Source organism: Cynoglossus semilaevis, chromosome 4 (assembly GCF_000523025.1).
Source record: "Cynoglossus semilaevis isolate Cse_v1.0 chromosome 4, Cse_v1.0, whole genome shotgun sequence".
In the NCBI taxonomy this organism is placed as follows: Eukaryota; Metazoa; Chordata; class Actinopteri; order Pleuronectiformes; family Cynoglossidae; genus Cynoglossus; species Cynoglossus semilaevis.
Window position 1 is genome coordinate 11,302,975 of NC_024310.1, and position 17,513 is coordinate 11,320,487.

The window sequence follows — 17,513 nt, forward strand, 5'->3', positions numbered from 1 at the left end:
TTTAATCTTTTGGTTGTTATAATGAAAAAAAAAAGTACTGTTATCCATGTTCTGTTATTATTTATACCATTATAAAGTCATTGTTATCATATCAACTTCTTGACTACAAAGTTGGATGGGTTGTAAATGGTTGGAGATCAAATAAGCTTGCGTACAGCTCTGTTTTCCATCGACCGTAATGGCGAGCTAACAGAAGACAATCAAAGGCAGCGTGGTCAGCCTCTGACCCCAAGTTTCTTGGAGTTTTCCACAAATATTATAATTTTTGTAACAAAGTCAAATCACCAGCCATCATTGTCTTTGTTTTGTGGGTTTCCAATTACATTTCATTTAAGTGGCCTTTAAAACCCTCGCTTTTGGACTTGTGGTATTTTACAATAGAGCGTCCAGTCATCTGCATACGTGTTGTCTTTAAGGCTGTCACGGCTACTTGGTTTCTTTAGTAAAAATAAGCAAATGTGTTCAGTGGTCATAAAGGTTTGAAAAGGACTTCTTTATTCATCTCTCGGGAGTTCCCCTCGAGAAATGAAGGTGATAAGATAAGATAAGAAGTCCTTTATTCGTCCCACAGTGGAGAAATTCACAAGCTGATGCAAATTGTACCTTTGTTCCTAAATTCAGCACAAAAATGATGAATGTGTCAAATGGTTTTAGAAAACAACATTATTTAATAATGTAATTTGAATTTGTCCCTAATAGTGGTTTGTATCAGGCGACGTAGTGGGAAGGTGGTTAGTGCTTTTGCCTTACAGTAAGAGAAAAACTGACAAAATGATGTCAAAGATGACCAGTGTTAAAACATTGTCTAAATACAACGTAATTACATGTCAAGTGGGCCGTACCGGTACAATCATTACAAAATTAACTATAGACAACAAGTCCATGTTCATCAAGTAGGCCGGATTGAACTCCTGTTGGAGCCATCATTGTCTTTGTTTTGTGGGTTGGGCCGTATGTTAGACACCACTGGTCTATATCAAGTTTTTTTTTGTTTTGTTTTTTTGATCAAGGTTTGGAAAATAAGAATAGATTTGTGGCTTCTTTGCAGTGTAGGTAGTTGTCAGTGTGTGATTGGCTACAGCGCCCCCTGCACCCGCACACCCAGAAAATGACTAAACAGTAGAAGATGAATGAATAAATGACTAGACTATACCCTAAAATGAATCTACACACATGTTGACGCACGTGTGGATTACGCAGCAACTCGATTGTTTGGATCGGTCTTCTGTTGCTGTTAGGTGACGTCAACCTGCAGTGGAGGGCTCCGAGGGCCAATGGAAAACCTGATTACAGCGACACCTGACATCTGTTTGAACAGTACCGTAATCACACGGTGTCTGTCTGCCGTCGCTCCACGGTCCGCATGACTAATGCCGTCTACATGTTACCCAACCGGTTCGTAACGTTTTGATCGAGAACCATCTGAGCTAAAAGAAGGAGGAGAGAAGACAAACAACAGTCTTGTATTTATGAAATATTTAAATAAATAAATAAATAATAGCTTAACAATAATATTGTTGTCGTTGTGTAGGTGTCTTGAATGGACGTTTTGTTGAAAGGAGGTGGGATGTAAACGGGAGTGCTCAAGGGCTACGGGGGAGGAGGGGGGGGTCAAGTGGTAGGAGGGAGCCAGGAGGATGACGAACGACACAGTGCATCAGTGTCGCTGTCAAAGGGCTTTACTGACGACCTCGGCGAGCGTAGATGTGGATGCACACCAGTCGGCATTCTTTAATGCCGACATGTCACGGCACGTAAAGACAGCGTTCTGTCTGCACTGTTCCATCACCCGCCTTACATAACCCAGCCCTAACTTCAATAGTGTGTGGTGTATTATCCACACACACACACACACACACACACACTTCCATGAACAATGGGCTGACTGATAGACACACAACCCACAATTTTCTGCAGACAAAAGCAGCTGTGCTGTACGTTCTGTGGCGGCTGCGTTTTGGAGCAACATTTGCACACGAATTCAAATCAAACGCCCGCTTTGTTTCGTCCACGTCTTTGTCGCAGAGCCCAATGTTGGGCCATAGATGTGGATAAACAAGAAGAGATTATGTTCAAAACATCCATACAGATCCATGTTTCAGAAATGATGATGTCATCACTCTGAAAACCCTCCTCCAAACCTCCCACTCCAGTCCTTGGAACATCTTAAGGTCCTTATAATGTTTTACTTTTCGTCCTTTTAAGAATCGAACGTCTACACTTGTGATATTTTGGCCCAAAGGCTTTTTGTTAGCGCTGTCTGTTTCCACTTCCTGTCTTGGCTGGACACCTGTGTCCTCATCATTAGTCTCACTGCTGTCACCTGGTGCCCTGGGTATATATACCTCTCTTTTTCACGTAGTCTTTGAGCTTATGTGTCAAACTCAAGGCCCGGGGGCCAAATGCAGCCCGCCAAGCCGTTTTGTGTGGCCCGCGGGAGTTTAAAAAGTATTTAGTAAAGTCCATGCAGCAGAGTTTCTTAACCTGAGAAATTAAACCGTTTTTTTTATTACACAGCAAATGAACAATATTTGGAATAATAATCAATTACAGAAACATGTATTAGTCTGTTATGGAGTAGTTACATCTATACCGGCAGTCCCCGACCTTTTTTGTTGTTACCTGGGACCTCCATCCATCCATCCATCCATCCATCCATCCATCCATCCATTATCGTCCGCTTATCCGAGGACCTATTACTTTAAAATATTGCCAGATTATCTTTAAATACATTTTCTTTGAATAAAGTAAATTAGTACAACTAAAGTAAATTTTGTCACTGAAATAAAAAAAATTAAATACAAATGTATAACTAAAAGGGAACGTTAAAAAAAAAAAGTCAACGGAGTAATACTTGTAGAAACTGTGCTGGGCTGAACGTTAGTTCCTTAAAGTGTAAACGACTGTTCATTTGATGGATGTTGTTTTGTCAACACACCACAGCCAGTGTTCTTCTTCACCCTAAACACCGCCTGTACATTAGGATGCACCTGGGTTGTGACTTAGCCCACGTTTACTACCACAGGCTACGACTTGTACCTACTGTACGTGTTCCTTTTCTTCTTCTGCTCTTGTTTTTTGTGCACCGATTGTGTTGCACCAGGTGATATCTTTACTGCTTCCTGTCTGTTGTTGTGTACCTCTTTATTGGCCCACGGCTACGACTCTTTTTCCGTGTAAAACGAGTCACCGATAAATAAACCCGATATGGTCGATTTTCATCTCCCAGTGTTCACTGCTGCTCCGCGCCTCTAACACTCTGGAGCTCATAAATAAGGGCAGATAAGCAGAGACGTCCTGGGAGAGGCCTCTGTGTCTTATATAAAAAGCTGCTGTCCTATTTAAGACACGGGGCCGGCTGCGAGCGCCGGATCGTCTCTGACACCCAAAATTAGACGTGCGGGTGCTCAGTGTGACGGAAAAGACGGAAAAAGATGTGAGACAGGACAGTGGTGCTCTGTGTGATGAGCCGTTGGAAAGAAGGCGGGGCCGAGCGACTGCTGGTTTACGGCCCGTTGATTGACAGGAGCCCCCGAGCGACAGACGGAGAGGGTATGACATAAGACAGAGGTGAGGAAAAAAAGTAAGTGATGAGCTAAAGTGGTGCAACTCCAGGCAGGAATCAGGGTCGGGGGAGGGGTGATTAGAAGAAAAGGGAGGGTGGGGGTGCACAGAGGAGGTGACAACAGAGAGAGATAAAGCAGCGGGAGGGGAGTGTGGAAAGTTGGGTGGACGGTGAAGAGGAGGAAGAGCAGGGGGAGCTGGGAGGAGAGGGTTTGTCGTAAATTGTCTGTTGGTGGGACACACACACACACACTATACACACAGGGCCATAAAAGCTGAACAAATTTGAATGCAGTGAAATATAGACTTGGACTTTGACTGTGTCTCTGCGGCGCTGACGTCAGAGACCCTCATTAAGAGGTTTGTGAGGATTAGGCCAAACAAAGGACATCTGCTCACCAAGAAGGCCGACTTGTCCAACCGTTTACTGGAAAATCAAACTCTCTCTCTCTCTCTCTCTCTCTCTCACTCACTCACTGACTGTCTCCCTGGGTGTCTCTCTATCGCTGATAGGTTACAGGAACAGGGGGGAGACCTTCTCTGAGTTTAGATAAGAGCTGAGTATCAGTGTGATCATGGGACCACGTCAGGAATGTGTAGCAATGTTCACATCTGTTTGGTTAACACACACACACACACACACACACACACACACTGACCTTTATTCATCTGGAGTACGGTACTGGATTAAGTCATGTTTTTTCATGTGTTGGTGGAAATTGAACCATTTTTTTAGCTCATATTAAAGTATTTATTGTTCCAGACTTTAACCTTCAGTCTGTTGTTTTTCCAGTGACATGAAGATGAGATCTTTTCAGTGGAGATCACAGTATTAGACTACGTGTTTTATAAATGCCCTGCTAGAACAAGATCCTCAACACGATGTTCAAGACCCCTAAGGCGTTGTTTCCCAAAGACTGGGTCGCGACCCTCAGTTGGGTCACAAGAGGTTTTTTTGGGGGGGGGTCTTGCAACATGTTTCCCAGGAGTTTACGAATAATGTCTATTGACTTGGGTCGCGAAGGTTTGGGACTTCTGGGTACCCAGAAAAACAGTTTGGGAAACACTGCTCTAAGGTACCTGTGGTGGTACTCTCCAGGGTACTGTCCAGGGATGTGAAGTATTGGATGATTAGACAATTTTTTGTTGTTGAATTCATTCCCTTAAGCTTTTTAAGATCTCACTGGACGCCGCCATGTTGGACAACTATGTTTTATAAACGCAGCCTAAAAGAACACTGGAACACTAGAAGAGGATCTTCTATGACCCCAAGGGTCTGTGGAAGTACCATGGGAGGTCGGGATGTTTTTGGTTGTTAGACTTTTTTCTTCTGCTCATTCTTGTCTAATATCTTATTTCTTATTTCTTAAACATCTTCTGTCATCGTAAGATTTTGGGTTTGAATCCCAGAAAGACATTCTTTCAAAATCAGTCACTGGACCTACGATTTCTCCAGGGGCGGTGGTGGCTTGGTGGTTAAGAAAATCCTAAATTTCCCAAAGGGAAATCAATCAATCTATCTATCTAATCTATCTAATCTATCTAATCTATCTATGGAAGCGGACTTGGGTCCGGAAGGTTTCAGGTTCGAGTCCACCAGCTGCCAAGTTACCACTGAGGCTCTTAAGCTGCCCACTGTTCACTTTGTTGATAGGTTCAAAGCAGAGGTCACATTTGGTTGTTTGCCGTGGGGTGCTGTGTCACGATGACAACTGGTTCACTCTCCTTCCTTTAAGATGTTCTGTATGGAGGCAACCGTGTTGGACTACTAGGTCTATATTCTTACACCGTTTCATTGGGGGGTGAGGAGGGGTGGAGCTAAGACGGGGGTTCCACCCTGCAGTGGTCCACTGTATGTAGAGGCAAACCACCGCTCACTCTGGCATTGATACCTGCGGTGAACTAAGAATGTCTAACTAACCTAATACTGCATTATTATTTTTTTGGGTCTGTGGAAAGTCGACCCCAGAAGAAAGAGATTCTGGCTCCCCTCCCCTCACCAGTTTAATGTTCGTTTGAACTCACTGCAGAATGAAAAAACCTTCCCAAAAAGCATCTCCCTTCCCAAACGTGATGCCAGCAGACTGTTTGTTCTTTCAACTGCACTGTTTGGAAAATAAAGGCTAAGTCAGCGCTGTCCTGTTTGCAGCGTGGCCTCCTATTACAGGACACACAGAGTCTGAATCGGTGGAAACACAAACACAAGCATGTGCTGACGGCTGCACACACACTCACACACACACACACACACACACAAAGCCGAGGCCGCGGTGCAATTCAAAGCTTGTAGTTTCGGTCGTAGTCGGGGACCATGTCCTCTCAGCGGTATCTGGGAAAGTGCTGACGCAGCATTCGTGAGCTTGTTGTGTCTGATCTGATGACGGGGACAGAGGTGAAGCCTTGAAGTGGACGGATGAGTCCGTCCTCCTCTTCACATGTGTGGGAATCACTGACAACTGGCCGTCTCTGCGTCAGGCATCTGCCCTGCGCACTATCATGTGTCACGCATGTATGCAGCACATGTATGAAGGAAACACACATACACATACACGTGCACAGCTTGAACCCCCCCCCCCCCCCCCCCCTCCCCCCCCCCCCCCCCCCCCTCCTTCAGCTGCTGTGGGTGACTTGTTTTGTCACTGTGACCCGTGTCGTCTGTAGCCTGGTGGAAGAAAAAGAAATGTGTCGATCAACTCAGGTTACAGTCCGACATCTGTCACGGTAGGTGCACAGCTTTGGTTCTCCACATCACACACACTCACACACAACATGTAAACATTTACGTTGTCTGCAGCTTTTCTAAAGTTTTTTTTCTTTAATTTCTTCATGAGTTTTTGGACTAAAATTTGTGCAAATACTATACAAACAGTGAGATTCGGGACAGGGAAACCCCTCGGTGGTCTGTAAAGGTAGTGCAGGAGAGTTGTGAATTTTCTTGATTGTTTCCCAAAGAATGGGTCGCGACCCAAGTTTGTGACTTTATAGTAGCTTCATATTAAATGCAAAGTAAAGTTAATATAATACTGAAAATAAAAAAAGTACTGCTCCCTCTCCATCAGTTCTAGGTTACTTAAAAACAAAGTAATTCTTCTTATTTACCGGGGTACGATGCAGTAACTTGTGAACAGCATTTGAAGTAAAGACAAAGTAAATTGTCCCTAATTCCCAGCTGTAAACTTTAAGCCTCATCTTGTATTTCTCCCTTAAAGTGACTCAACCTGCAATATAAAACCGACACCTCTCTCACACCAAAGGCAGTTCAGTCACCGTAGGGGAATTCTTCGCCGTCCTCAGGAATATAAAATGACAGTAATGAAAAGGAAATTAACTCCACTTTAAATCGAAGACGGGAGCAAAATTTGAAACGTAATATCAGCGCCGTTGTTCACCGAAATTCCCCCTGTGCCCGTCGACGAAAACTCCCCACAACAAACCACAGACGCACACGTCTGTGCACGGGCATCATTGTCGTACATACCTGTGTGTGTGTGTGTGTGTGTTAATCCACTAGGGCGTAATTAGAGGGCAGCAAGTTATGACACAGAGGAAATTACCTTTTATTTCTCCTGAGTCGCTCGAAGTTCATGAAAATCCACCGGGTGTGATTTAAACACGGTGTTTACTTTAGGAACAACGTGACAAATGTCTGACAGATTTGTCCATCTTTGCACCGATTAGCTAACGGCTAACATCTGTCGCCGACACACACACAGGAACACTTGTTCACACAGTCGTGCGGCCCTGCGGTGTGAGTCGGTGTGGCTCAGGACAGGTAAGAGGTGGAGGGTAAACTGATCCACCTCTGTGCCCCTCCTTCAAACACACACACACACACACAGACAGGTCAGTGAATTTTCCCATGTTCCTCTGCTTCCTGGGCCCCCGCTCTACCTGTCGGCAGCACATTCCTGCCGCTGTCCCGTCGATCGTCTTTGTGTCGGTTCCTCTTTGTTCCCTTGTTCCCACTGTCACTCTTTCTTCATTAGCTTGTTTGCCTTTTCCTCTCTTACCTCCTGCTCCTGTTATCCATTGTGATGCTCGCTCGACCGCTGACCTACCACAGTCCACAACACACACACGCGCGTGTTATTATTGTCTTTGTGATTCTGTTTTTACTTCAGTTTTTGGCAAATTTGACTGACAATTTAGATACTAATTGCAGATTTTTTTTTTGTTTCTCTTTAGTTAAAAAAATGTATTTTCTGCAATAATAAAAATTAGTTTTTTCAGAAAGAAATAATCAGAAAAAGTGGGGGAAAAAAATTCCAGAAAATCATCACTAAAATGCTTAATTTCATTCCAGGGATTTTTTTTTTCAAGGAACAGTGTTGTAATTTCTAAAAGATAGCCTGATTTTAATCACTAAAACATGTAAAGATATGATCTCTTACAGTTTTGACAAGTTTTATTATACCTGTGTCAAACATTAAGATGTGTATCCTGTTTTATTTACCAGACTAAATGAATGATCCATCAGACCTGTACTTTTCCCCTAAACTGTAAGAATGTTTGAAAGGACCTGGATTTCAGTCCTTAATCAAGGCAATGACGCTGGTGACGACCTGGTGCTGGTGCCTCCACAGTCCCACTAAGATTCTCTGATGTAAATACCCTGTTGACGCAGTGTTTAGATGTTCAGTAATGGATGACGTAGCTTTGTTATTTTCATAAATGCGTTTAGGTTAGGGATCGTATTACAAAAACTAAATCTCAGTTCAAGTTTGTGAGGGTGAACAGAACTTTATATTCTTTTTTGTATTACTGTAGTTTTTAGTCGTTCTGCTAACAGAGTTCATTTACTCAAGCTAAAAATGAAGAGGAATGTGAAAATATTAAACAAAAAAATGGTCAAAATCAATAAAGAACGTTTTAGTAGTGATAAGTAGTGATTGGAGTAATTTTATACTATTTTCTATTCTGTTAAGGAAAATATGCTGTAAAATATGTAAGGTTTCCCTTTTTTTGGAATGTTTTCTCTATCTTCTGTGAGATGCAGGAATTTTTTTTTTGCATACATGCATTTTTTCACGGGATTCTGAAGGACAAATTAATACCAGTATTGTTATGTAAATGACCTTTAGAGGCTTTCTGAAACAGGGATGATTCCTTTAAACCGACCTTGTGTTTGCCGACCTTTTTTGAGCCACGGAACTTATATTTTTCATTGAAAAAAAACACATGGCCGATCACCAAACAAAAATCTAATCCAATCTAATGAAAAGTTTAAATTTAACTTCCGGGCCTGATTAGTTGAAGCCAACGCTGATATACTTGCAGGAATTGAATAAAGAGACTCAACAGTTTTTTTTTAGTTTGATAGCATCTGCTGCCCCCTAGCGGGAGTTTGTTTATTTAATCTGCCTGTTACTTACAGTACGTGTTGACAAACAAAGAAAATTTAGTTGCAAAAATAAATGTTATTTTTCGGAACAATGATGTAAAATTGGAAACATTTTTAATGGCACACTATATATATATGTATATACAGTTTTACTATTTTTTATTTACTTTAACTTTGGCACACACTGTAAGAATTGAAGTAGTTAGATAAAAGTGATACTCTCTGTAAAAAAATAAATAATAAAGATAGTGAAAACTGATCCAGTGTGACTTCCCTTCTGCCTCAGTGAGTCCAGTGAAGCTTTACAGTGTGGTGACGCTGTGGTGCAGTGTGGCAGCTTTATTGGGCCACTCTCCTGCCCCTGTGAACGTCCCAGGACTGGTTATTTAGTGGGTGATAAAGGAGAGATTTACAACCGACAACAGACGGAGTCTATCTTTACTCCATCACTGCTTCTCACCCCTGAACTAATGTTGTCACTCTGCCCTGCAGCAGCAGTCCTCTCTGACATCAATCAGTGATGTCATCTGACAGGGCGGCACAAATTATTAAAAAAAAATCAAATAAAAATTGAAATGAAACCACACCCGGGTCAGACAGATCCAAGATCGACAACCAGCTGTTTTACCAGATTTCTCTGGTCTGTGTTTGTCAGTTTGTTTCTGTGGTCGTTTGTCAAAGCACTTCCTCCGCCGCGGCCGTCTCCCATCCTCCTCACCATCCTCCTCACCATCCTCCTCACCATCCTCCTCACCATCCCCATCCTCCCCTCACCATCCTCCTCACCATCCTCCTCACCATCCTCCTCACCATCCTCCTCACCATCCTCCTCACCATCCTCCTCAGATCTTCTCTCACTATCCTAACCTGCTGTAATGCTCCTTAAAGCCTTAGCCCCGCACCCCTTTGCGTTCCAATCCTCAGGGGGGGGCAGGGGCCCTAAGAGCCTAACTGGGTGGTCCCCCTCCCTCTTGCATCCCACCCCCCGCCCTCTCCTCTTTCGGCAGGGTCAGATGTCAAAGGTGAACCCCAACAGTGTGTGGGAAACGTGCTACGCCGTGTGCTGTCCCTGAGTAAGACGGGGAGAAAAGCAGGAGTTCAGGCTGCTCCGTTTCCTCTCTTGTTCCTACTGACGCTGCCTAATGGGGCTCCCAAGGTCAGAGGACAGAGCAACACAGGCGTGCCCCCCCCCTGCACCCCCTCCCCCGCGCCCGGTGTTAGTTACAATTTAAATTTATTGGAGCAGTTTTTTCTCCAAACGTGGGCTTGTTTGGGTTGAGAGCGAAGTCAACGCAGACGGGCTTAGGCTGAGGGGATCAACAGAGACGCCATACAGGATGATGGGGGAAGACGCTGTGTGTACCAGCCTCTGCTCATGTGTTTATGCGTATGAATGTGTCTGAAGTGGCAACTGTGATCCCCGGCTGTGTGTGAAGCATTTATTAGGGACCGTCTAGCCAGTGCCGTGTCAGAGGAGCTTAAGGTGATTTATTTGAAATGGCCAGTAGAAGCCGGTTATTTTGCTGGCAAATTGCTGTGTATTTTGGAAATGATGGTCTTGATTCTGACCAGCAGACAATAACAAACCTGGCTGAAGGGAGTCAGGGACAAAAATGGCTTCAGACAGTGAGCTGAGGCGAAGGGAGGGCCAACTTGAAATGTTACTCAAAAACAAAAGTGTAAAACGATGAGGTCTGCTTGTCAATTCTTAAATGTAAAATATAAAGTATAGACCTTATAGGTAAAATTTTAAACTTTATTATTATTCATTATTCATTAGCTACCATTAATCCCTTTCGAGGCCTCAGGGGGCAGTGGAGCCAATCCCAGCCATCTATGGGTGAGGGCTGGTCGTGTCAGATCAACCATCATGTTTTTGGGCTGTGGGAGGAAGCTGGAGTAGTTGGAGTGGACTTGCACACCAGTGATCATGTTGCTGTAGAGGCAAGCGTTCTACCAACATTTGCCACCAGGGGGCCGAGTTTGAATTCATTTCTATATAAACATTTTATCAACATTTTGATATGAAGCATAATCCCACATACTCTTCACACCATTGTCCATCCGCTTATCATAGCTATAACACAACGTCAATACACACGTTAGCTTAAAACACCATCTCAATACCCAGCATGCATTTGTGGGAGCTACTGCTTCACTGCTCCACCTGGTACCTGCTGTTATTTATCTTTATGTTCAGGCAAAAAAAGAAGTTATATTCAGGAATGTTTTATTTTGATTCATCACGACTAATCGTGATGAATCATTATGAATCCACAGCTTCCCTCTGATCAGTCGGACGTACAGTCCTATAGTTTCAGGATAAAATTCAGAAGTTGAGAGAGAGAGAAACACAATACGTGGAAGCTCAGAGTAAACTTCCTGTGTTTCTCTTGTTTGGCTTCAGGAGCCACAACAATGTAACCTAAACCTTCGTACGTTTATTGTGACTTCACCTGCATAACTGCAGTGATTTTTCTTCTTCACATTTACAATTAAAAAAAATAGTTCTTTTTTTATTTATTCAACACGCTGTAAGATATTTTGTATCACCAAAAATGAGTGAGTGAGTACAGGAAATGACATCATGGAAAATGTATGCCTAAACAAACAGGCTGCAGCCCCCAGGTGGGCTCTACGATTTGGTGATTACAGAGGAAGTAAAATAGCTTCACACACACACACACACACACACTGGCCCCAATGAGCCCCAGTGTAGTTAAAGGAAATTAGATCACCGTGGCTGTCTGCCCCGGCCGGCCGCCACTCGCAGCTCTGACTCAGCAGTAGGCGGCGCTGATTCACTGCGGTTACAGGTAGACATACTGTACGTCTCCGTCTGTCCACACATCAGTCAGGACTTATGTCTTCACCTTCATTTTTCATCCTTGACAGTTACATTTCTACCTGACAGCGCCACCCGGATCTGGCACTTTCCAGCCGCGGCAACAGTGGGAATTCACATAAAAATTGATTATAGTCTTGAAACGCCGTGTATGTGGTTGCTATTAGCGACAGATGTGGAGATCAGACAAAGGAGCCGGCGCTGTTTTCCCGCTGCCATCAAAACATCGGGGGCCGTATTTGGCTTGGCATCTAATCAATACCACATTTACGCAGGAGTCTGATTTTGCTCCCATTGAGAAGTTGAACTCGTACGGCGCAGGGGCGGGCTTCCTGTGAGGTACGCTCCACATGTCGGCCATATGTTCTCGTGTTGTTTACGGTAGAAGAGAGAAGTCACACTTTGAGCCGAGGGACGGCCGAGGGTTCCCATGTATTTGGGCTGAATGACACGAGAACCAAATCAGCGACTCTGCACCGCTGACGTCCCCCGCTGAGAAATCACAGGGGGAGTTTATTTGTCTCTGCCTTCAGGGGGCGACCGGGGGGGAAGGGCACAGACTCTAACAGCCCCAAAGGGCTGCCTTTGTCTGAAGTGATGAACAGGTTAATTCAGAAGTAAGGCGTGTGAAACTGCCAAAAAAGGGGGACAGAGAGCTGAAATCATAGTGGGATTGAGTGGATTATCAAGTGTGTGAGAGACTTTGTTTTTCATTTCTAAGACAGGGATTGACTAAATTGCCACTTTCCCAGGTGAGCTCAAAAGACTGCTGACCCCTCTACTCAGCTTCAAAACTTGTCACTACAACAAAAGATAATCTCCCCACTTCATTGTATCCTGCTCAGTCACCCTTCAGGCCCCCGGAGGCGAAGGCGAGCCCCTCGGCACGACGTGGTCAGCTCATTTCATTCAGGGCTGTTTAGAGGCCTTCAGTTAGGCCGGGGGTTTAACTTCATTAATTGAAAGTTCTTTGAGGCGGTGGACTCAGCCCTGACCCTTCAAGACGTCGGCAATTATTCAGGGAACGGTGACAGAGGAGCCCAAGAGGACGGAGAGAGGGGGCCGACAAATTTGGCCGGGTTTACCCTTCTAATTAAACCAAGATGACAAAGTCAAACTGTCTCACGTCTGCAGCGGGGGGCTGAAGAGCTGATGCTCAGCAAACACACAGGCACACTCCTGCAAATGACAGACCGCTCTGTTTGCACAGACCCCGTCATTTGAGGTGGAGAGCGACGATGAGCGAGGGGGACACAAGGACGGAGCTGCAGCTGCGACTCGTTTGAATCCAAAGGAACTTGTCGTCAGCGCCTCTCCACGGTGACGAGCCTTTTAGCTGCTGCTGTATCCAGGAGAACAGACCTGATTGTCCCTTTGTCTGTTACTTTGGACTGTCTTATGTCTGTAGACCAGGGCTGGCAAACTCATTTTGGTCCATGTCATGTGGTCCGGACCAGTACAGTCGTAACAGAATTACCTATAATAACAAAAAGTCTGTCTTTTCGCCTTTGTTTACATGCATAAAGGTACATTTGATAAATATATTAATATTTATTAATATAATTATTATTATATTATATGTATTTTTTTTTTATTTTCAAAATTCATCAAACGGGCCGGATTTGAAACCCCAAGCAGGTCGGTTTGGGTTCAAACGGGCCGGATTTGAAACCCCAAGTGGGTCGGTTTGGGTCCGTGGGCCGTATGTTTGACACCCCTGCTGTAGACCAACAAATAATTGTTGATATAATCAACAAACCTGTTTAAACACAAGTTGAAAAACAAATTAAATCTGCTTCAGTTTGTCTAAGATTATTTTATTTATTTGGTGACGATGGGGGGCCGCATGGTGGTTGAGTGGCTAGTGCACCTGCCTTATAGAAGAACATTGATACAAATCCTGGCAGTAACTGATAGTCATCCTGTAGTACTTTACATCTTCTATTTCTCCAGGTAAAAACAAAAATGCAAATAGGCTGTGGTTGATTATTCACTTTAAATGAACCCTTTCCCTCACTGACCCCTGTGACCCAGTCATACACACAAAGGTCACATACGTATATCACTGAACAACTACATTCAATGTCCTTAGGTTTTGAATATAACCAGGCTGTATTGCTTTAGTGCCGTCAAAAGTCCACCAGTGACATCACAATCTTATCTCTACGACAAGATCCTGGAAACCTTCTCCTACTTTCCACAGGTCAACCTGGTTATGATGTTGTCAAGACTGTGGGTTCACTGTCGCACATGAAGGCAGCGGGAGAGAGGAAGAGTCATAAACCGAAGAACACGGAAAAATCTACAGAGAAAAGCCGTCAGACCTGAACTGATGACGCCGATACTCAGAGGTCAAAGGGCAGCGTCTTTATCAAAATCCATTCGTTTTTTATGGGTTTATAGTTTCAGTATGTGGCTCTGTCATGGACCGGCCGGTGGTTCAGTGGTTCAAACTCTGCTATTTCCTGTAATTAACCAAAATATTTAAAAAAAACAGCATGTCAAACTGGAGTTTGTTTGTCTTATTTTGTAGGAAACGCACACACAGGAAGCAGGAAACGTCGACACAGAGGGAACAGACCGGTAAGCAAGAAAAAAACGCAGGGTTGAGTTCGAGTGTTGATGAGTCCTGGTCTCCTCACAAGGTCCTGGGAATGAACTCCAAGAGCAGCAGCAGGGGGAGCAGCAGGGGGAGCAGCAGGGGGAGCAGGGTGGTGGGTGAGGAGGTGATGAAGGGTTAGCAACTCTCACGTGCAGAGCGGTTACACCAAAGCACAGGTGTTGCACACCTGAGCCTCAGGGGTTTCCCCCGTTAGCCACAGATTAACCCGTGTCACTGAGGTCAGTGAACCTCTCTACTGTTACAAATGACAGTGTTTAGACTTGAACAGCGGCCTCTGAAGTTCACTCAGGCGTGACAACGCGCAGGCTGAGGCTGATTGTTATTTTTACTCACATACATTATTGTTTTGTATATTTTTATTATCTCTTTTGGCGTTGGTGGCAACACTACTGCTACGCTGTCGCACTCCTGGAAGTGATAAAAATATGTAAAAAAGTATAAAACTTTTTAGAAACCATGTCAAGTTATTTTTTTATCAATTTTTTTTTAGAGAATTCCTAAATCTATTTTTCTACCTGGCCTTATAGTAATTCAATGGTTTAAACTCTTGCCATAAAGCAGTGGTTCTCAAAATGGGTGGCAGGTTAATTCCGTTTTTTAAGTGACTTTAATTCCGATTTTTTTTTCTTTACTTCAGTGTTGTTTTTTTTTAGAATTACAGTGTTTAGAGTAAAGCTCAGTGGAATTGTGAAACAACAGCTGTGAAGGTGTCGGAGCAGAGTATCATAACTGATTCGTGGTTTGTTTGTGCAGGTGGCTTTTTATTTCACTTTATTTTCTCCCACAGTCCCAAAAACACACGACTAGATTGACCACTGACCACTGACTGACCGCTCCAAAATAAACATTGAGTGTGAATATCCTGTAACTGTCCCTGTGGTGGACACACTCGTCTCCTCACAGCCCTGAAAATGATTAAACAGTCGAGGAAGATGTGACGAATAATAATATACAACCGTCATTTGATTTGTTATTTTTGTTTTTCTGCCATAATTAAACATGCAAAATTTACAATCCGACCGTGAACGCTTGGATGTGTGCGATTTAATCGTTTTTAAAAAATAATTACAAACCCACACAGTCCCGCGGGAAACTCAATGAACGGAATCCAGGAAATTAATGAGTCCCTGTGGTGACGAACTGCACTGATGCGCTTCCAAGTTTTTTGGAAGTGGATTATGGGTGCGGCGTGCGAGTGATGTCATCCAACGCGGCCCGTGACATCATGCTTGGGGGGGTGATTAATGCCGTGTCAAATAAAAAGTTGTCCGCTTGTAATTACAAAACGATTATTGTTGAGATTCTGCGATAACAGCTGCGAACACGTTAGCTGTTAAACATGCGACAAAGCTAATGCGAAGAGGAAAAAAAAAATCATTTAAACTCCACCGTTACAAAAGCTCCCAACATGAAAATTCTCCAAACAAAAACACTCGAAGGTTAAACTCCACCGTTACAAAAGCTCCCAACAAAAACACTCGAAGGTTGTTAGTTAAAAATGGTTTCCATGTGATTTTAAAGGACAGCCTGACACACGGCTGCAGGGTTCGACTAAGTGCGTGCAAACGCTGCTCACGAATGAAGAGTCTCCGGTTGGTTATTTCATACTAACTCCCCCCTGACCTACATCTTACCTCAGTGTCCTGAGATGTTTTGTTTCTGAAGTTTTTCCATAAACTCTGGCACCGTGCTCTGTTTGGATAAATAATCATTAAAGAGTCACGGCTCCTGGCAGGGATTTGTTTCAACATCTGCATTTAATTTACACACAAACTACACAGGAACATCCACCTGAACGCAGCAGTGCGAGTCGTCTTTACGCGGCGGTGGCAACCTCGTAATCGTGGACTTGAAGCTGGACTTAAACCCGCTCGCGTGGAAGGTAAATTCTGCCACTTCCTGACAAGTGTGACAGGCAGAGAGAGATCTATAAATGAGGCTTCGGCGTATGTTTGTGCCTGAGGGAGGTATACGAGCCTGTTGTGGTTGTGCGGAGGGCCTGAGAGGTGACCTCTGACACGGTAAAGAAAGCAGAACGGGGAGGAAATGACTGCATCAAAGGCCCTGAGTGAATAGCTATTACCTTAGCCTGTGACATTTTCTGGAGGTTGCTCTTGTTCTCCACAGATAATGGGAACATATTCCGGGGTGAGTATTTAAAGAGACCAGCGAGGAGCAGGTATTTCCTCCCCGCTCTGCACACAAACGCACAAAGAGGAACACAACGTGAAGGACACGGCCTTTTCTCTACGCCAAACATCGGCCTTTGTGTACGTGCAGCCGGGCGTGCTGATGTTTCTGTGACGGCGACGTTTTGCTGAAGTGTTTGTTGAGAAAGGGAGCTGACGAACACTTTTGCCACAGGACTCCAATGTCAACTTTTTCACTACTTTCTGAAGACCATCTTCAGGATCTGTACGAATTCCACACGTTGTGGATGACATCATGCAGAGATTCCACAACAAGTCACATCCAGCAGGCATGCAGTCAGGGGCCGCTGACGATAAGACCTCCCATATGTCAATATGTGTCGAAGCATGAGGCCGGGGCCTGTGATTGGTTAATTTTTATGGAGGAGCCAAGAAGAAGAAAAAAGCCAGAGACAGATCAGAGCATGTTGATAATTGAAATTTCATGTGGTGACTTTCCTTCTTTTATGCAACAGCCCTTTGATAATGATTAGGACGATTTATGTCCCTGTGTTACGCAACAGGGACCAATCAGAAATCTGATTTGGTTGAAATGCGAGTGAACTTTGAGGGATTCGTTTTTCTCTCCGGCAGCAGATGAAAGCTGTTGTTCCAGCTGGGATTCACACCAACGCTCATCTTCTTTCCCAGATTCTGTCATTTTTCCCAGAGCAGTGAGTCTCAAACTTGTAACATCAATTGTCTGGTACGACCAGCGTACAACACAGCAGCTCAGGCCGACCATGTTCAGCTAAGACAGGTACTGGAGGAAGAGAGCGTATTTCTAAGTAGTTTCTCAGCCGTCCCAGGGCAAGTATTTGAGTGATGTCATAGATCACACGTGTCAAACTCAGGCCCGGGGGCCAAATCTGGCCCGCCAGTATATATCCCCTATATCCATATATATATATTAGCAATAATGCTCTATGTCAGGGGCCACATCAGCAGTAC

The 17,513-nt window shown here is 44.1% G+C and overlaps 1 protein-coding gene across 2 annotated transcripts in view; it reads left to right on the plus strand.

The window, feature by feature from the left end:
- rab4b (RAB4B, member RAS oncogene family) overlaps positions 1 to 17,513 on the plus strand; it is a 45,670-nt gene that overhangs the window by 14,363 nt on the left and 13,794 nt on the right. For both annotated transcript variants that reach the window (XM_025054833.1, XM_025054834.1), the window contains exon 3: positions 13,954 to 14,333. In XM_025054833.1, coding sequence (XP_024910601.1) covers positions 14,249 to 14,333 — 85 coding nt within the window. In that variant the 5' untranslated portion in view covers positions 13,954 to 14,248. The remainder of the gene's footprint in view (positions 1 to 13,953; positions 14,334 to 17,513) is intronic.